Raw genomic sequence first — 21,707 nt, forward strand, 5'->3', positions numbered from 1 at the left:
TTAGTCCGGTCTCCTACCGTCAGGTGGTCCTCGTTTACGATGTTATCCCGACACAGGACGGAAAACTCTGCAGGCTGCAGGGACGAGGAGGACGGAGAGCGAGGAGTGGGTGAGAGAGGGGGAGGGAGAGAGAGACTGAGAGAGAGAGAGAGAGAGAGAGAGAGAGAGAGAGAGAGAGAGAGAGAGGCGGGGGGAGTCCCAAGGAAAATCCCACGATGATTTCACTCCGGTGTGAGTTTCACTGTGGGGCAGGCTGTGTACCATTTGCAAAAGTTTACAATCAGACATTTTGTTACTGTGAAACACGAGTCCTCATAAAAGTGACCCTCAAAAAGTTCCAAGATTCAGCACCTTTCCCCGAAGAACAGCTCCCCTCCCCCTCCCCTTTCTCAAAAGCACATTTTCTCAAACCATCACAGGAAGTAGGATCCGGGAATAGATTAATATTCGGAGATTTTTTTTTATAACTGAGCACCATAAATTACAGACAGACTGGAATGGTTTAAAGATGAATTATTTAAATTATGGTGGTTTAATTAAATATAAACAATTAATATAATAAAAGGGATTAGGTGATAAAACATTTAAAAAATAAAAACCTCTATCTTGTTAATATTACACATGATAATAGCATGTGAATTATACAGTTCCTCTTCAATTATTTCATTTGATTTTACTTTTTACATATTTGTACAGTTGTGTGACAAACTATCTAAGAAACAACACAATTTAAGATTAATTTGACTGATTATTATGATGATAATTATTCATTTATTATTTTATTTTTATCTAGAATTTGTGATGATATTGTTATTGTGAATTATTTTGGCCATGATAACCATGTAGTGGATATCTAATATTGGGACAGCCCTAATGCCAAATTAAGTTATTATTTGAATTTAAAGTTGCAATCTGCAATTTCAGGCCACTTAAAATAGGGGCAAAATTTCACCTAGTGCAAGTTTTGCATGATTTACTAAATGCAGCGATGACACTCGACAACATTGAGTACAGTTAGACACACAATAAACCTGCAGTGTCCTAAAAATGTATTGCAGACTTTCCTAAAATAAAAATACTTACACCTGAAGTGATATTCTGTGTTGAAGAGACTGTAGCAATGGATAGGTCCCTGAAGAGTCTAGCTCAGTGGAGCACACAGAGACTAACAGACCAGCAGAGAGGAGTCACAGGCGGACGTGAGGCGGAGTCGGGGTGGTACGGTGGCCCTGAAGTGCAAATCACAACGGCAAATCAGAAAACACAACAACAAATAAAAAAACACAACGGCAAATCAAAAAAAACAACGACAAATCAGAAAACACAACAACAATCAAAAAACACAATAACAAATCAGAAAACACAACGACAAATCAGAAAACATAACAAATCAGAAAACACAACGACAAATAAAAAAACACAACGACAAATCAGAAAACATAACAAATCAGAAAACACAACAACAAATCAGAAAACACAACAACAAATCAAAAAACACAACAGCAAATCAAAAAACACAACAACAAATCAGAAAAACACAACGACAAATCAAAAAACACAACGGCAAATCAGAAAACACAACGGCAAATCAGAAAACACAACGACAAATCAAAAAACACAACGACTAATCAAAAAACACAACAACAAATCAGAAACGACAACGACATTAACCAAACCGCAAAAGGTAGGTACCCTCGGGCGACATGATGACTTTTCGTTGTATTTTTTGACTTGCCGTTGTGTTTTTTGACTTGCCGTTGTGTTTTCTGATTGTTGTTGTTGTTTTTATTTGCCGTTGAGTTTTTTGATTTGCCGTTGTGTTTTCTGTTTTGTTGTTGTGTTTCTTGATTTGTTGTTGTGTTTTCTGTTTTGTTGTTGTGTTTCTTGATTTGTTGTTGTGTTTTTTGATTTGTTGTTGTGATTCGCACTTCAGGGCCACCGTAGGGTGGGGACGATGCAGGCTGCTAGCTCGACAGCTAAGCTTCATCGGCATGTTTTCGTGCAGCCTGGTCTCTGATATCACCATAACTCAGCTATCCGTGTGGTGGTTGGTAATCTGCAGTCTCATGTCATCCAGCTTGTTGAAACGAGAGCAGGTGTTGGTGAGAAAGACACTAACATTATTCAGCAGGTTATACAGGGCCTCTCTTAGCCTAGCCTGGATCCCGGTTTCTGCTTCCTCCCACATCGCTGCCTGTGAATCCTCTCTGCCGACTGTTGTTCCCGCTACGCTCAGGTGGGCCAGTAAACTCCACCAGGGACTTAACCAGTGCAGCAGTCTCTCAAATACAGAATCTCAGTTTGTGTGTACGTCCTAATTTTAGTTTTAGACATAAACAAGCTGTCAACTGCTGTACAACTAACAATGTAGCTGTTTCTACTTCGATTGGATGCTACAAGTAGTATTATAAGACGGGACGGTCTGGGCCTAGCTGGTTAACATGCTAAATTATGTGAATATTTCTGTAAAAAAATTCAAAGATATCATCATAGACACTGTCACTTTTACATTCTGTTGATAATGTTTTTCTTTTTTAATGTTTTAAATTCTGGCCATATCTCAAAAAGTGCACCTTTAATGTTTTTTTTTTTTTTTACTTAAAATCTTTCCAAACCTTACAAATTGCATCTTTAAAATCAGGTCTAAATGAAATAATTCCTTTTGTGGCATTCAATGAAAGTGTATTCCAGCTGCTGTTTGAGAGCACGAAAAAGACCAAATCTTTTACTCTTCACAGCTGAAATCAAGGCTTTAGTTGTTTCAGAATCTTGTGAATAAGAATCAACTTTATTGGCTTTTATTAAGTATGTTTGAATTTAACAAGTCTTACTCCCATTCTCAGGAACATTCAATATAATTACATGGTGCCAAGGATATATGGGCAGGGATATATACAGAGAAGCAAAGCTAAGCAAAGGAAAAACCTGCATATTCTGTATAAACAGGGTTGTGGTGTAGAGATCTTTGGCTGTGCATGTTGGAATAATATTGTATATTCTACTTAATATTGGCACTAATAACATTTGTGGACTGGACAATGCCATCAGTGCTCTGCCCTCTCAATGAAACAGCTGTCTCTTCTTGATGGAGAAAAATATTCCCCACCAGCTGGTGCCAGTCAGTTAAAAGAATTTACTACAAGTTCATCCACTCATCTGTAGATGTTCGAGATTTGTGCCAGTCTAATCGAATTCAGTGCGTTGTGGGAAAGTTGTGGAAGATTACACGGGAAATAAATGTAGGACTGAGAGTTTGATAATATTTTTAGTTTAGTTTGCTATCAGGGACAATGCTGAATATTATTCTCGCACAGTAATGATCTAGTTATTGGAGCTCTGTCGAAGTGTTGAAGACACAAGTGTTGTTTCTGGACGGGGCCCCAGATTGGTGGTATGCAGCAGGGAGGGGTTGGGCCAACAGTTGCTGCATGGTGAGGGCACACTGACAGCGATATCAAGGACAGAGGCCACCAGTATAAAGCCTTTGTCACCCTCAAATCCCACTTTTACCCTCTGTGTCGTTAATGTGGTGCACTGCCGCCTCTTAGAAATAATCTGTTTTATGAGTACGTGCACTCAAGAAGTGTGCTGAAGTACAATGATTGAGGCAGTCATGCTTTACTCGGGTAGTTCTATTTTAAGCTATTTTATGTTTCTGCTCCACTTTTCAGAGGGAAATATTGTACTTTTTAAACTTTAACATGTATTTGAAAGCGGCAGTTACTTAATGCAATGTATGTATGATTTCTTTGTATTTTTGATCCACCCACCCCTCTCTTACAGGGGTTATGTCAATAAGTACATTAAATGTGTACATTTATTTATTGAAAATTGAAAATTTGACAATATTTCATCGCCTAGTTGACTTATGATGCACACCACAAGATATTTTTTCATACATTTTACAGATTTAAACATTTAAAAACTCTTACAAATCGCACCAAATAGACATTTACCATCACAACTTCTGAGATGATCTTAAGTAAAATTTATAAAACTTTGTGCAGTAGAACTTTTTTCTTCTATCCTCTCCAATTAATCATCTAATGATCTTGTGAACCTTTGGAGGGGCCCAACTCCTCAGTTAGGAACCACTGGACTGAACTGTATATGAAGTATTTAAAACTAGTTCCTCTTCCATCAGCTTTAACAGTTAAATGCTGCTTAGATGCATCAGTAATAACATTATAAGGATACTGTACAATATATGACTCACTGGGGCCATTTTTCTATAGAACAGATACTTTTATTTTCTTGATAACTCAATACTTTATTCAAGTATAAAATTAATCCAGGACTTGTAAACGAGTATTTTTTAAAAATATTATTGTATTGGTACTTTTACTTTTTATCTGCCATGGCTCTGCCGCTTTGCAAAGAGAAAGTAAACTGCTAAAGGTCATGACTCAGACTTTTTTTTACATCATTGAACTATACATATAATTGCTATTAAAATGCTTGATAGCTATTAAATATGTTATATTCTACTTTAGTTTAATTTTTGAATTTCAACAGTGATAAAACACATACAAATAAACCATAAATATGTATAAAATCAATGTACAACAACCCCATGTACACTTAATAAAAGTGTGTTAAAAGTACTTTAGAACACAGTGTGTGTGTGTGTGGTCTGTATTTCCTCAAAGTCAAAACCCATAAAGATTAGATTTACTCTTTCTGTGCCAAAACATGAACACACACACACACACACACACACACACTGACACACAGGTTGAACTGACCTCCACAAAGCTGATAAATTTAGGCAGCTATTTAAAATGGGGACACCGCTCACGCAAGCATGTTGAGATCAGTTTCTTACAGTGGCTACATTAAAACAGCAGGTGTTAAATCATGAGCCACATTAATCAATGCCACAAACCGTCCGTGCGAAGACCTTTTCAACCCCGAAACACATCAGATGTGGACGCAGAATGCGCACAATATGTACCTGCTCTAAAAATAACCGTCAGAGTCTGAAAGATAAGTTGAAAAGTAACGCAGCAAATCTCCCAGTGCTAACAAGTGTTGATTTTACAGTGACAGATTTTTTAGAGTTGACAAGTGTTGCTCGGACAGTTGTTCGTCCACTCACAGGACAGACGGGGGTCTACATGGCTGCTGTCAGTGGCGGTTCTATACCAATTTTACTATGGGGGCAAAGCAGGGGCCAGTGTTTAATCAGAGGGGCATATTTAAAAACTGCAAAGATGATATTTAAGCATTCAAAACCTTTATTTTACCTTATTAAAAAATCTCATTTTAGTATATTTGGAAGATACAAATACATTGATTGAAACAATGAGACTTACCAACAAGAACAGTTATTTTTGTACGACAATGACATTTCTCATCTTTGTGCACAATTAATTATTTTTTTGTGTAATATACACAAGCTTTTATTGCTTTTATTTAACTACACAATGTACACATATTGGGTTCTTTTTGTGTACAATGTGATATTGTTTGAAGAAAAAATAGGTAAGAATTGTTCCGTCATTCATCGTTTTAAATTGATCATTTCATTATTAATTTGACACAGGGGCCACAGCAGGGGCCAAAGGCTTCTACACAGGGGCAGGGATCCCTGTAGACCCCTGTATAGAACCGCCACTGGCTGCTGTTTGAAAAGGCTTTTATAAGCTCTGATAGGTGTGGAGCCTAGAGTTATCCACAGGAAAAGTTGTTGATTTCTACAGTATTTAATTCCAAAAATGTTCAATAAAGCTTATCCACCGAGCAGCAGCAGGACCACTTAATTAATTAACTAATTGGCCAGACTCCTCCCAACATGTTAGAGCTGTCTAGATGATGCACACCTTAAATTAAAGTGATCATCTAATGCACTGTAATAAATCATTATGTAGTCATTTCATTTTACTTAATATATTTGATAAAACGTATTAAATATAAATGCGTCCTTGATTTTGAGGCAGTTGTTTAAGTAACTTTAATATAAAAATGTTTGAGATAGACTCTTCTTATTTTGATCACATTAAATATAATCTTTATGTGTATGTAATTCTAAATCAAGAGAATTTTGAATGAATCCAACACAATAGAATTAGTCCGTTTTTAATTGACAGGCACTTCCTGTTAAGTTGTTATCAACTCAACTTGTAACGTAGTTAGATTTAATTAATAATATTGCGTGCAATCTGTTGTCTCAATTTTATTGAGTAGCTATTGTTTATCTTTTTTTACAGTGTGGACAACCCTGTCTCCTAGAAAGTATGTTTATGTACTTCTTTAGACAGGTACATCTGTAACTTGAATCGCAAATAGAGTTGAAATAATAATAATGAAGACTCTTATTGTTCTTATCTAAACTCTTATTATTATTTAATTTCATAAAAAAAATTCCTTTGATAAAATAAGGGAAACAAAAAAGTTTTTTTTAAAGTAAAAATTAAAAGCCTGTTTTCCTGTAATTTCAACTAATAAAATTGTAAAATAAGGGAAACAAAAAAGTAAAAAAGAAAAAGAAAGTTACATTTAAAAGCCTAATCTGTAATTTAATATAAAATGTATTCTGATAAAATAAGGGAAACAAACGTATTAGCAAATATAATTATCTAATCTATCTAAATATCTAATTTATCTCGGATTAATGTTCAAATTCACACTTCATATGTACTCACACCCTGACACTGGCACATTATTTTGAAAATCTCCATTCATTTGGAAACTGTTAAAACCCATCAAAAGTAAATAACAAATAAATAAACAAACTAACAAACATTATTCAATCAATTCAACATTCCTATTATACCATTATCTATTGTTACAATAGCACATTCAGAATAAATGCAAAACCATCTGAGTGTTTTAAAAATTATCTACAGCATAAATAACAGCTTTCTGAAAAAATGGAAAACTCTATAAAATTATATTTGATTTTAGTATAAGTACAGTTATGATTTTCATAATGTTTAAGTGTTGGTAGCAGCATTTGTAGCACAGTTGTCTTATGATTGTTAGAAACACCTTAAGATGAGTCATTATCTGTGGTGGAAGAAGTATTCTAACAAGTAATATTTAATATTATATACTATTTTACTTAAGTAGCTAGTAGTAGCAATACTACAATACAAAACTAAAAGTCCTGCATTCAAAGTGCCACTCAAGCAAAAGTAGAAAAGGATTTTCAACATGTACTTAAAGTATTAAATGTAGAAGTATTTATTTTTCTGCACCAGACAGTAAAATATGAGCAAATATGAACAAGTTTACATTCTGTTGGGTAGTTTATTTATAACAATCTATTTTATATACTGTATGTTTTAGAATATGATAATATTGTTTGCAATATCATCTGTTTTCTCTCTGAGAAATGAAGGGAAGTAAAAAAGTACCATAGTTGTCTCTGACATGTAAAGGAATAGAAGCATATAAGTGGATAAATTAAATGGATATACTTATTATGAGAAAATTGTAGATAAGACCGTGTTCCCTCCCTTGTTTTTGCAAACGCATGTTGTGCAGCCAAATATTGTTCAATCCTGCAAAACTTTATTTTTTAATTCAAGTGAAAATAGTGAAAATATAAGTTTTTGTATGTCAGGCTGAATGTTGTGTAAATGTTCATAAAATGTATAAAAAGATGCACAAACAATATTATTATCATTTCCATTTGATGGATTTTTGCAACCATGAAAATCATAAACTAGCCATAAAAGTCCTGGGCGTCAAGAAGTCAATAGATTATACATTTACTTTATTGCAAAGACATTGAAAAATAAAAACAACATTTGAATATATGTTGTCGACACAGCCTTGTTGAATGTTTGCATGATTCCAGTGTGATACGTCTATGTTTCCTGCAGGATCGTGCCATCTCGCAGCGCCGGTGACTCTCTGATACCGAGCCCTGATCCTCCTGCAGCTCCTGAGTGGGAACTGGAGAAGTTTGAGAGCTTGAACACCTGCTGTGCAGCAGTCACCAGCAGCCAGACTTCTCCAGGTTCCCCCCCTCCCAGCGCTCAAGGGTTTCATGGTTCAAAGGGTAAAAGGTCAACTTTGGATTTGAAAGTGTCGTATGTGAGCTAGTTTACTGGATGTAAGGGATTAGAGCGTTACCCTAAACCTCTGATAATGACAATTCACTTAAGGAGGATAAATGATCACTGGGAGTATTTATGTCACTTTCACTGGCGAAGGTTCAGCAGGTTTAACAATTCATGAATATCACAAATTTAAAGAAGCATATTCATATCAAAATGTGGCCTAAAATTTATAGACCTCAGCTCGCTTTATGCTAAGAAATGTGTTGCATTATTGTGGATAAAGATTTATAGACCAAGTACCACTCAATGGATAAGACAGATGTTAGCAAGCCTTCCTTTAGAGAGAATAACTTGCATAATAAAGGCTAAACAGCATGTATTTGAAGATATATGGAGCCCTTTCATTAACTACATTAAAGACTTAGATTTAACGGATGAAGAAGTGGATAACTAGTCTTTGTGGACAATGCAGATTCTGATCTTGTCAGATTCATTTTGCTTTTCTATATATGTGTTTTAATTCACACCAATTACAAACGATACTCAATAGTATATAGATTACCATTTTCTTTAACAGGAGGAGCATACCTGTTTGAAGTGTTATGTTTTGTTTGTTTTTATTTTTCTGTCTATGTAAATGCAGCTATCTTAAAATATGGAAGTTGAATGACGATACATGAATGTAAAAGCTGTATGTCAAAGTGTTATAAACTGAAAATAAAATAAAAATATTGGGGAAAAAAAAAGTGGCCTAAAGAGTATGATAGAGGAAAACCTGCCTGCCTGATTCATGTGAAGTAAGGTCAATTTTATTCATATAAATCAGAAAGTGGGTTATCAATTCACATACAAGACTTAGACTATAATTTGTCTGTTGTGGAAAGCATAGGGGCACATTCATACTTATCATTCTTCTTATCATTATTAATTAATTTTCGTTGAAGTTCTGTAAAAAAAAAAACAACCTTGCCTGCACATACGCAAAAAACATATAAATGTAATGAATATGATGAAAATGTGCAGTCTAAGTAGAAAGTGTGCCATGACTTTTGTTAGCAATGTGACTTAAAGTCACGAAAAGTCACAAAAAGTGTGATAGATTTCCACTGCTAACCGTTCTTTGGAACCATTTAATCTCGTCATGCTTTAATACATAAAATTATTTTATGATATTTAGCACGTTTTTGAGTTTTACTAAGCAACACTTTCGCTGAAATTTTCTTCTTCTTGATTCATCCATCGGATGGTACCAAAGTAAAAAAAAAAAACACATGGAGAGACAATGTCTGTCCTGTAGCTGAATATATAGTATTTGCATATTGAGAGTAAATATTACCGAGTAGTAAGTAATAATACTAGAGTAGAAAAATAATCCTGCAGTCAAATTTTACTTAGGTAGATGTATAAAAGTATTAGCATCAAAAGATCTCGACCAAAAGTAATAGTCATTCTAACGGCCTATTTAAAAAACACATATAGTACTGGAATAAAATTAGTGATGCAATAATGTGCACATTGTGGGGCTAATTTGAATTACTTATATACTGCTGAGTAGTCTACCCTATAATATTATATATTCTAAAATATTAATTGATTAATATTAATCTGAATCTGTGAAGTACATCTGTCAGACAAATGTAATGGAGTAAAAAGTACAATGTTTGTGGAGTAGAAGTAAACAGAAGCCTAAAATGGAAATTGCCTGGAAACTTTCCAACGCTGCAGTTGCATTAGTTTTATGTTCATAAATTGTCTTGAATTCAGGATCCATTTAGTTTATTTTGCAGCCATATCTACAACGTAAAGATGACACAGAGATCACAGTAAGAGCACTTACTAAATGAATTTGATATTTATCTCATTATTTTATTTATTATTATCAGTGGAAAGACGTTTGATCAAACGGAGTCATCTGTCATTTGACACGGCACCAAGTTCATTACAGACATCCAAAACATGAAGGAAATGTCATGATATGCTGATGGTTGTCTAGAAAGAAATAGCAAAGAGATGTTTGCAGTGGCGTCCTCTGGTTTCAGCTTGCACGTGTCCCGAGTGTTTCAGGGATACTCTAGCCTAAAAACAGCAATGCTAGATGCAGAGCTGCCATGAATTATGCCAGCAATGGCAGACATGTACGGTTGCCCCCTTCTGGCAATGGGTATTTGGTTTCACTCATGCTCATAAACTACGGGTCCTCCAGCAAAGGTCAGCACCTTGTTAGGGCCTGCTGCGACAACTAACAACCCCATTGTTCAGTGAATACTTCTTTCTATGAATAATGGTGCTGTGTGACATTTAGAGCAAAAATAATGAAGTTAATTCTATAGATTTAGGGCCAAATCCACACTCCCACTGTGTCTGCATAATCATTTATTGTTTTATCTTTTTGTTACTTTATTGACATCAATTTACGACATTAAACATGTTATTGCTTGGTTCATGACTCACAGTTTATTAAGCATTAATTGTATTAAAAGTGCAAATAATAACACTAAAAAAACAGAAAAGGGAAGAAAGGACAGAACACAGTGTCATTGTATGTTTTTGCAATGTTTACTTCATTAACACTTATATGTAACTTATATGTCTCTCTTGACCTCAATGAGATCACCTGGTAAAATAGAATTGTACATATAAATGAGGGAATGTCTTTAGTAAAAGTAGTGGTCATCCCTGCAATACTGTTTCACAGACTTGATGTTAAAACTGTTCTGGAGGCTCTTGTGGCTGACTTTATACTAAAACACTAAATGTTGTTTTTTCCTTTAATTTTTTACCCATTTTGTGTTAATTAGAGAAAATGTTATATTATGAACATTAATAATGACTGTGTGTGTGCGTAGTTGTGACTCAAAGTAACAAAAGCAACCTTTTCCAGACCATCTAATTTCTCAATATCTAATCCTCCCAAATCATGTATTTTAAAGTATGTAGGAAAAATGTACAACTTTGTCTCAAACCTTGGACAACACAGGGGTATGAGCTGAAAGCCAACAGATTGCACCAGATATTTTTTCTGTTATCACAACATCATAACATTACAATAATTCCAACAGATAAAATCAAACGAAACCTTAAAACTACAAAAGACAGCAGATTACTTTTACCCTTTGGTAACAAATCTGTAACTTGTTCAGACTTTTGTTATCAGCAGCTTCCCTCTAGTGGTGTAATCATGTAACAGCACACACAGACAGACAACACTCCACTGTGTGTGTGTGTGTGTGTGTGTGTGTGTGGATAGTTGCAGCTCTGACAGTTTATCTGAGTCACTTTGGTGATTTCTCTCAAATCATCCTTAACACTTGCAAAACAGAGTAATTGTTTGTTTGTTGTTGTTCCATACAAACAGCACCACACAATGGATTACCTGCAAAAGCCCAGAACCCAGTCAAAAGGCTTGGTCATGGTGTCAAAATCAGTGGACTCAGACTGTTTTCTGATGTAATTTAAGGTTTGAATGACTTTGACTGAAAATGCACAAGGCTGCACTTCTTCTGTGTGACATTTATCACTTTCAGTGAAGGAGATTGATCACAAGAGACTGGACGAGATCCACATGTACGCAGTGGTGGAATATAACTAAGTACATTTACACAAGTACTATACTTAAATACAATTGTGAGTTACTTTACTTGAGTATTTCCATTTTATGTAACTTTATACTTCTACTCCACTGCATTTTACACGCATTTTACTTCTTACTCCACTACATTTAGCTGATAACTTCAGTTACATTTCAGGTCGAGATTTAACATAAAAAACAAGATACTTTTAAAGTAATTTGACTTTTTTTTTTTTTTAGATTAAACCTCATAACAGTATATTAAAAAGTTCAAATGAGCCCTACCATGAGATGAATAAAATGCTGCTTACTTAAATGCATCAAAAATAATAATCCAATATATTTGGAACATATAACAATCTGAGTGGGTTCATTCTGCATAACAAGTACTTTTACTTTTAATACTTACATTTTGATGCTGATACTTTTGTACTTTTACTTAAGTAAGTTTTGAATGAAGGAGTTTTACTTATAGTGGAGTCATTTCAGTGTGATAATAGTACCTTTACTTAAGTAAGGGATCTGAATACTTTTTTCACCACTGCATGTACACTGTTTGTACTATAATGTGTTGACAGACCGAACAGAAAAATAAATACTGTTTTAAAGCACTGCAAAGCACAAAGGAAATATAAACACCAGAAACATTTTTGAACACTATACATAAATAACTAAAATATGCTCGACAGATTGTGGTTCAACCATTTTGCATGTAATGTCTTATGCAGTGAACTATTGCCAAGATGTTTGGGTGGGTAAGACTATTCAACAGAGAATGATAATATAATACATTTTGATCAACATGACATAAGCAGCTGATAATGTAGAAAACAGCAGGGAATTGTACATAATCATTTGCATGAATGTGTCAAAACATTTGTAATTTTTTTTTCTTTTTAAAGACAAATGACAAAAAAATGTACGACGTGAAGTGAAGGGATAAGGAGTGGATGTTGAGCAAATCTCTGATCTGAGAACTCTACTAAAGCGACTGAGAAACACTGTAATTCATACAGACATCAGTTATATTTGTCCCAATCAAACTGGGCTGGAAAAGTGAGAGGTAACTGCAGCTTAGAGGATAATATTTAACAAGGAGGATGTTTTTGCTGCATGCATTAGAGAAAGAACAATGGTGATTTATTGCCTACCCAGTCTACATTACTTGTTAATGCAGTTTCCCTTTTTATGGGACTTGAAGTGCTCTGGTATGCAGAATATGTCACGTGGTAAAGTCTGCATGTATTTCCTATATTCAAAACGCTCTTATGGTGCTGAAATAAACACATTTTGTGCTTTAGTAAACTTGTTTTGTATTGATTCCCCATCTCGAATATCACTTTTAAATAGTTTTGTGACACATGTTCATGCAATAAATAAATAAATAAATACATAGATACATTCTATGTCTGCTTCACAAATTATTGTTGTGATTATTGACGACTCGACGTTTTTGTTTTTTCCTCTCTGCCTGAAAGCGAAGCAGCCTTCCGGGACGCAGCTGCAGCCGTATCAGCCTGTGTCAGGGCTTTCCACCAGTGCTGCATTTTGATGTCGCCCAGGCGGGTAAAAGCTGCAGCTAGCACCGAACACGGCCTCGTTTACTGTCATTAATGCTCAAGACGCACCATGACATCCACCCAGCAGCGGCTACTGGTTGGTTTTGCGCTTCTGTGCATTTATGGAGCGGTTGAATCTAAAAGGGGTTTCAAATGTCCTTCAGGGTGCACCTGCACCAAGGAGACCATCATCTGCGTCGGTACTGCCCAGATGCCCCGGACTATACCGAATGAGATCAACTCACTGTGAGTAACTCCTTGAGGATATGTTATTGCATTGTATCAGAAGTAAAACACAAAGAAATCAATGTTGCGTTCAAGGAGACAATCTGCGTGTTATGTGGTGCTTCCCTGCAGAGTTGGCTCGTGGTGTGTCTGGTACAGAGTGTGAAAACTGTCCCAGTGAGACTTTGATTTGTGTTTTCCTCCTACAGGAGCATGGTTAATGGCTCTATTTCTGAGGTCACAGAGGGGATGTTTGCACTAATGCCCTCTCTTCAGCTGTTGTAAGTGTAATCTTGTTATTGATTCATTTGTGATCAGTTATAGACACTTCGGGGGTGGGGGGTATTTATACAGACACAGGCAAATAAAATAATCAAGAATTAAAACTTTTTTTCTTTCTTTTATGTTAATTTGAAGTTAGAAAAAAAGTACCAAAGAGTGAAGTTTTAATTTCCAGTTTAATTTGTTTTTTTGGTTTGTTTTTACTTTACAGACTTCTAAATGCAAATTCTTTGACAACAATCAAAGATGATGCTTTCTCTGGTCTTCCACATCTGGAATATTTGTGAGTATTAGCTGACAAACATACTGTTTTCTTGATGTTACATGTCAAATAACTTCATGTCATGAATTTCTTGAAATAAATACACTCAGTTAAATTGAAATACAACATAATGATTAGTAATTATGTATTACACAATGCTGTAAATAAAGCTGCAGATCGTTTCTCCTCCTCCAGCCCCACCTTTAAATCTACCCATCTCAGTCTCCAAAACCCTTTTTTTTACCACTCAATTATTTTCTGACATGTGTATCAACATCTTCTCATTTATGCATCTGACATGATATAGTATGACTTTATCTTTATTTTTTTTCCTATAACAAACCTCTACTTCTGTCTCAGATTCATTGAAGGGAACAAGATAGAAACGATCACCAAGAATGCCTTTCGTGGTCTGCGCGATTTGACTCATCTGTAAGTCTGCTGTCATTATCTGTACGATCCGTGGTGCATCTGCAGCACCAACAACTCATTGTTACAGAGAAAGACGGGAGAAATTACATCAATGTACATTTTCCTGTTCTCCCTGTCCCTTTGGTTTAGATCGCTGGCCAATAACAAGATGAGGTTCCTGCCAAGAGATCTCTTTTTTGACTTGGATTCGTTGCTGGAACTGTGAGTAAGCAGTTGTGGTGTCAGCAGTGTGTGTGTGTGTGTGTGTGTGTGTGTGTATGTGTGTGTGTGCGTGCGTGCGTGCGTGTGTGTGTGTGTGTGTGTGTGTGTGTGTGTGTATTGTCTTCATCCATACTGCGTTCCTAAGTGAAGCTGATTCAGGCTCTGTTTTTTGTTTGGCAGAATTAAACGATAGCACGTCTCTGTTCTCCTCTATAGTGCATCACAGTTTTATAGGCTTTTACTTGTAGACATTTTTCACAGTCAGTGAACAATGGAAAGAACAACCTATTTTTAACAAACTGTAGCTAAAATTAATGTACGTATCAAACAATTGGTCACTGTCACTTCTTTTCTTGTAAAATTCTCCAATTCTTCATCATCAAGCATTTTTTCCTGAAAAGTAGAAATGTGGAGGATGGAAGGTTTTTCTCCTGCAGGGAGCCACATTATTATTTTTGCAGCATCATTATTTCTATTCTGTAGCATGCAGCATTATTATTTTGCAGCATTATTATATTTATCCTGCAAAATGCAGCATTACTAATTTGATTGTGATGGATTAGGTATAAATTTAAATTTACTTTGATTTGTCATATACAATTACCTCTTAAATGCCTTACTGCACTGCCTTGAGCCTTCATGGCATCTCAACCATCTCAATCTTTTCCTCTTATCAATATAAAACACATTACATAGTTTATTGTTCAGTAAATGTGGCTTCTCTGATTGGTCATGTCATTCATCAGGGATCTGCGAGGCAACTCTTTCCAGTGCATTTGTGAGAACAAGTGGCTGATGACATGGCTAAAAAACACAAACGCCACAGTATCGGATGTCTTCTGCGCCGGCCCCAGTGACATGAAGGGCAAGCGGCTCAATGACCTTCCTATTCCACCCGGCGAGTGCATCTCCACAGGTACAATTACAAGCATGCTCTCAAAGGCAATTACAGTATGAGCCAGCACATGGTAAAGCAGCTAAATTTGCCATGTTCAAAAAGAGAGAAAGAAATCAATGAAACTGTTAAATAATTCAACAGGACACTAACATGCACTTTAAAACAAACAAGGAAACTGCAGGCCTGTAACATGTACACACACACACACACACACACACACACACACACACACACACACACTGTCTGCACTAGAGCAAACCCGTGCTTTATGCTAAATGCTAACATCAGCAAATTGATATGTTGGTTTAGCATGTTTGCCATCTGTTAGTACACTTCCATGCAGTACACCAGTACACACTATGTACTTAGTTGCTTAGTGTGTTAATTAAAGCCAGTTCAAGTCAGCCACTGACATCACGCAATATCAGCATTAATTCAATTCAAACTGATAAATTAATCCAATAATAGCTTCGTTCTGACTCCAGGATAATGGTACTGGGTGAAAAAAACCCACATGTATAACTTAAAGTCTTGTAGTTCAGTGTTTGTTATGTCAATTGTAACTGCCACATAGCCTGGCTAACGCCAGACTATGTCACAAATGAGATATAGTCTGGAGACCACCAATTCATTTTTACGTAGAGGCGTGGTTTACAATCCTCCAGAGCCATTTATTGGGCGCTACGAATGTCTATCATAAGCGTCTGTACGTAGCTCTTAGCCAATCGTATCAATTGTATGGCGAGACGACCACAACAACTGGGGTCTCGTCAAACCCCATTAGCTTAGCCACTAACAGGGCTAGTTGGTAGATTAGGCTTTTGCCAAATCCTGTTGGAAGCAAGGCTAAAATATCCTTTTTGGTGGTGATAAAGAAGTGTAAAGCCAAACGTTATTCTTTTAAAATAAACTTTAGCTCTAAACTATCTAGAACACTGTCTACAGCTAGATCGAAAGAGAGCGTTGCGCCATGTTGGATCCGTAAGCAAACAACAAGCTTCCGTCTGTCGAATAGTACGTGTCATCGTCTTGCTGTCCCTCCTCGTTCTGTGATTGGATACCAAAAGCAGGGCTGAGAATCGTCCATGGAAACCATGCCGCGTTGCAGTTCGAAAAGAAATCGAGCATGCAAGGCAGCATGGGTACACCCAGGCTAACCACCACAGCTTCTTCACCTACTATTTTCACAAGTTTAAAGAATGTTGAGAAAAATAAATATGTGAATAATTGAGCGTTAAGAGAGTCATCTTGATTGAACTTCTACTGAGCTTCATCAGTTTAATTCCTGTACTTATTTTTAATAATTGGGGGCAGAACTACTACCAAGGAAATTGTAAACTGACTAAAATTCACCTAAAATCATTGCATAAGATGCAAAGTAAAGTGTAATAAAATTAAATACCAAATAAAATTAAACAAAGAATATGATTTTGACAGCTCTTCACAAGCTCATCCAGAAGATTTTTCACAGCATAAAAAAGAGATTTAAGCAGTGAGGTTCTAAATGTCAAGTAATTGAATTTGTCATCAGTGTTTGTTTTCGTCTGCATCTCACAGACTTTGTGCGTCATCAGTCCATTCCCATTCAGTCCATGTCCGCAGACATCTTCTCCTTCAAAGAGGACATCTACGTGGCCATGGCAGCCCCCAACTCCAACAGCTGTGTGATCATGGAGTGGGATCACATTGAAATGAATTTCAGGAAATTTGACAATATAACAGGTTTGACAACACACTTAAAGTCTTTTTTAAAGGATACGTCTGGTAAAATTCTGTATTTTTCTTATTGTCAGAAAATCTCATGAAAAGACCGAAATCAACAACTAATTGAACCTATAAAGTTCAACCTAACACACACTTTTTTCAGACCTTTATTGCCATTCAAAAAACATTTAAAACACATGTTGCTCTGGGTAACTTTTACTTCATTGCAATGATCATGGGTTTATCAATCCCACATCATCCTGATGCTTTAAATACTGTAGAGAATACCAAAAATATATTAATGTGTGGCTGAAAATAGTCCAAACAAATTCACTGTTTACTCCTGTTTGAGAAACATTTGCTTAAAACTAAAGTGCCGAGATGGTTTTTGGTGTTGGTGTTGGTGTTGGTTAATAATAATAATAATAATAATAAAAAAGCAACAAATACATCCTTATTGAGAGACTAACCCATTGTGGGTTTTTGGTCTTTTAAGTGATTTTAAGTGACGAAGAACAAAAGAGAATATCTTTTATGATTGATTTAAGAGACCAACAAAAATGAAAAAATTGTTTTAGCGTCATTTGCGTAGTATTACCACTAACATGTTTTTTGTCCTGACAGGGAAGTCTGTTGTTGGATGCAAGTCAGTTCTGATCGACGACCACGTCTTGATAATTGTCACTCAGCTCTTTGGTGGCTCCCATATTTACAAGTTTGATGATCGGCAGAACAAGTTCACCAAGTTTCAAACTATTGAGGTCTTTAACATCTCCAAGCCGAATGACATCGAGGTCTTCCAAATGGACAGTGAATGGTATTTTGTGATCGTGGACAGCTCCAAGGCGGGTTTGTCTACTCTGTACAAGTGGACGGACCAACCGGAACGCAATGAAACTGGTTTCTACTCCTACCAGTTCCTCCATGAGTGGTTTCGAGATACAGACGCTGAGTTTGTCGAGTTGGACGGAAAGTCCTACCTCATCTTGACCAGTCGTTCTCAGGCGCCTGTCGTCTATCTGTGGAACAAAAGCACCCTGAAGTTCATATTTCACAGTGAAATCCCAAATGTCGACGACGTGGTGGCAGTCAAAGCTTTCCGGCTGGAGGACGAGATGTATCTGGCTATGACCTGCTACATCGGTGACTCCAAAATCCTCAAATGGGCCAATAAGCAGTTCACGGAGGTGCAGGCTCTGCCCTCTCGAGGAGCGATGATCCTCCAACCTTTCAGCTTCACAGACAAGCACTACATTGCTCTTGGCAGCGATTATTCCTTCACACAAATCTACCTCTGGGATACGGAGACCAAAACGTTCCACAAGTTCAAGGACATTTATGTGCAGTCGCCCCGGTCCTTTATAGCCGTGACCACTGACCGGAGGAATTTCATCTTCTCCTCCAGCTTCAAGGGCAAATCCATGGTTTTTGAGAATATTATTGTAGATTTAAGCTTATAATGCCAATAATGCAAAAATCATGACTAATCACGGTATGAGTTGGCCCCAATATTTGCGTATATACTACGAAGGAGTTTCAAATGCTGTATATCATACTTGTGCAACTAGATATTTATTTCTCGGTTTTAGACAAACATCTTTGGCAAGTTTATTCAACTCATATGCATTTCTAACAAAATATGGAGGGATTACTTGAAACTGACCACTGACAGAAGAAAAAAATGATAATCTCTAAAATAAAAACAGAGTGAAGATAATTTTATGATACTACAGAAGAAATAAAAGGTGTTATTATATATTTATCATAATTCTATAGCATTGGGCATAGTGTTGCCACCTCACACAGGTAGTAAGAAATCTGTCCTGAAGGGTTAAATAAAATGTAAAGAACATGATGTGATTCCTAATGGTTCACCTGTAAAGTTGGCGATTATTTAAAAGTGAGAAGCTTGAAATAGATACGATTTGTGACGCTTTACGGAGAAGAAAACACTGATTTATGTGCCACCTGAAAGTGAAACTCAATGTGACGGCATTTTGACCTTTTGAAATGTTGCAAAAATTGCAAATTAGGCACATTTGCATCATCTGTTTTGGAGCCAATGAACTAGGCTACACAAAGTGTATTTCAATTAGAAGTCGGTGGTATCGGCTCTCTTTATGCATGGCTGTAATCTGTCAGTAAACAGAGTAGAAAAAGTAATGGTTGCGAACTAGAAACAAAACAAAATGCCTTGGCCATCTTACCCATGTACAAGAAAAAAATAGAGCAAGTTTAAATTGTTCTTTGATGTCAGACACAGCATAATAATGTCCATCTTTCATGCTGACAAAGACACATTATTGCAATGTTTTATTCATCTGGGAAGGATAAACATTAGAAAGGTGCAAGCAAAATGTCATTAGTTATTAGAGTTACCCTGAAATGATTCATTTGAAAACACTGGAACAACTTATTCCAGTAACTGTTATGATTAATGAGTTATGCATGAAACAGAAGACTTCTTCAAACCCCTTTCCCCCCAAAACACATCTGATTGTATTAACTAAACATTATGAGCTTAAGCCTAACTGCACAGCATTTATAACAAGCTACTGTATTAACAGAGTGCCTGATTAGTGTCAGAACTAAATCTTCTTTATTCCTGATTCCTATGCAAAGTGTATAATACTGAGTGTTGCTCTGAATTACAATCACAAGGTTAATGGCCTGCTGCTAAATGTGACTTGAATTGTGCTCTTTTCTTCACTGATCTTTTGATATTTTTCATGTATTGTACAGATTTAATTACAATCTGGCTTGGAATATAAATCTTTTTCACACACAAAACAATGGCATAATGTGCAAACGACGGTCTTTATAGACTGTCAAACATCTCAAAGTCACAAAATGTTAACAAGAGCTAGCAAAGCAATATGTTTTTGTGCAGATATCTTGAATACATTACTGTCCTTTTATCCCTCCTCATGTCCTACCTATCAGTGATGTGTATCTTCCACTGTACTACCCAGAAGCTATACCAACAGCCTTCAGTCTTATATAAGAATGACTTTATGTAAATGCATTAAAGAACATTTAACCACTTGTATTGTATTCGTCTGTTTTTCACAATTCCTGGCAGATGCACAGACTGTGAAATGTGTCCATAAAGCAAAGGCAAAGTGCCTCAGACAGCATGTTTGAAATTGATAATGCTGTCAGCATCTGGCATCTGAGACAGCATTTTCTTTCAGAGGACAAATGATGAAATCAGTTGGTGCTTTTAAGAGAACAGGAATAGACACAGAGTTTCATCATCAGCTGTTATTAATGTCAGTATTCAGTGCTGACGGGTGATGTGATTGATAGCACTTCTTTAAAAGCCTCTTGAGATACACTCTTATATAACCACCCTCCATTTGCTCCACATGCTTTCATGAGTTGTTCAGTGCAAAGTTACCAAGCAGCCACCACACTCTTCAACACAAACAAAATTACTGTATTGTCTGTCAAAAGTTAAATAAGTGAAATTGTGTTATATTTCAGCCTGTTGTTCTATCTTGTTCACACTAGGAGATGAGAGCATTTCTTTCAATCTCAGTGTGAATTTATACAGTTGTAGTCAAAGAAATGAGGCAAAGAGACAACTCTGACCTCACATCAATCACTGATAAGTCACAAAATAAGGGGTTAAATGTTACAACGCTGATGTGAAGCCACCAATAAATACAGTTGTATTTATTTCCAGGTGTTTATAATTCCAGTTTTATGAATCTCTCAAATTTAAAAAGTCAGTTAAGAGACCAAATCTTAAAATACAGCAATAGATTAACTTCTAAAACCTTTTTTCACCAACCGCATCTGATGTTGGTTAACCTGTTGCTTTAGAGGAAATAAAACATAAAATAGAATGTGTTCATTGTTGAAGACTGATTACAGGAATGATTTGTACTGCATTTGATGAACCATTATCAAAGTTGTTGAATCAGTTTGCCATTGATGTGCACTGAGAGCACAAGAACACTGCATTTAAATATCTAATCCCACAAAATGCACAAAATATGAAGACCAAGGTGTGCAATATTAACTTAAGGAGTGAAAAAATATTAAGTAATGATTCACCTGGATAAATACAGACAAGATGTAAAAAAATAAACTGTTAAATAATCAAAACAGTTTTACCAGGTTTTTTATACTTCCATTTAAATGTATTGGCAAATCTGACCAATCGATATTGCTACTTTTTAGGTTATTGATCAGAGAAAAAAGTTATCAATTTTTCCAGAACTTATATTGCAAACTAGGTTGTTTATTTTTATTATTATTTTTTTTTAACTTACAGGTGTTTTGGGTGCTACAATAGCCTTTATGAACTTGCATCAACTCACTTTTTGTGTTTTTCATATTTTTTATTTTTATTTTAAACTTTATTTAGAAAAATATTGTACAACACAGTGTCTTGTTGAAACATTGACTTCCTCATAAGCAATGAAAGGCTACATATTCAAACCCAGCAAAGCCATATGGGCAATACATTTAGACAGATACATGGACATATTACAGAACTACTTACCCTTCTAGCTGGTTTACTCCAAAGCTGAATATGATCCATACCTCCAGGTTTCGC

The 21,707-nt window shown here is 35.9% G+C and overlaps 1 protein-coding gene across 1 annotated transcript; it reads left to right on the plus strand.

The window, feature by feature from the left end:
• The first annotated feature begins 13,025 nt into the window (after positions 1-13,025).
• LOC131977475 (leucine-rich repeat LGI family member 2-like) lies at positions 13,026-20,183 on the plus strand. Its single transcript, XM_059340801.1, has 8 exons — positions 13,026-13,382; positions 13,571-13,642; positions 13,855-13,926; positions 14,266-14,337; positions 14,467-14,538; positions 15,285-15,454; positions 16,994-17,158; positions 17,765-20,183. The coding sequence occupies exons 1-8, from the start codon at positions 13,207-13,209 to the stop codon at positions 18,598-18,600; spliced, it is 1,635 nt and encodes a 544-aa protein (XP_059196784.1). The 5' UTR covers positions 13,026-13,206; the 3' UTR covers positions 18,601-20,183.
• Positions 20,184-21,707: the final 1,524 nt, after the last annotated feature.

This window comes from Centropristis striata, chromosome 1 (genome assembly GCF_030273125.1).
Source record: "Centropristis striata isolate RG_2023a ecotype Rhode Island chromosome 1, C.striata_1.0, whole genome shotgun sequence".
NCBI lineage: Eukaryota > Metazoa > Chordata > Actinopteri > Perciformes > Serranidae > Centropristis > Centropristis striata.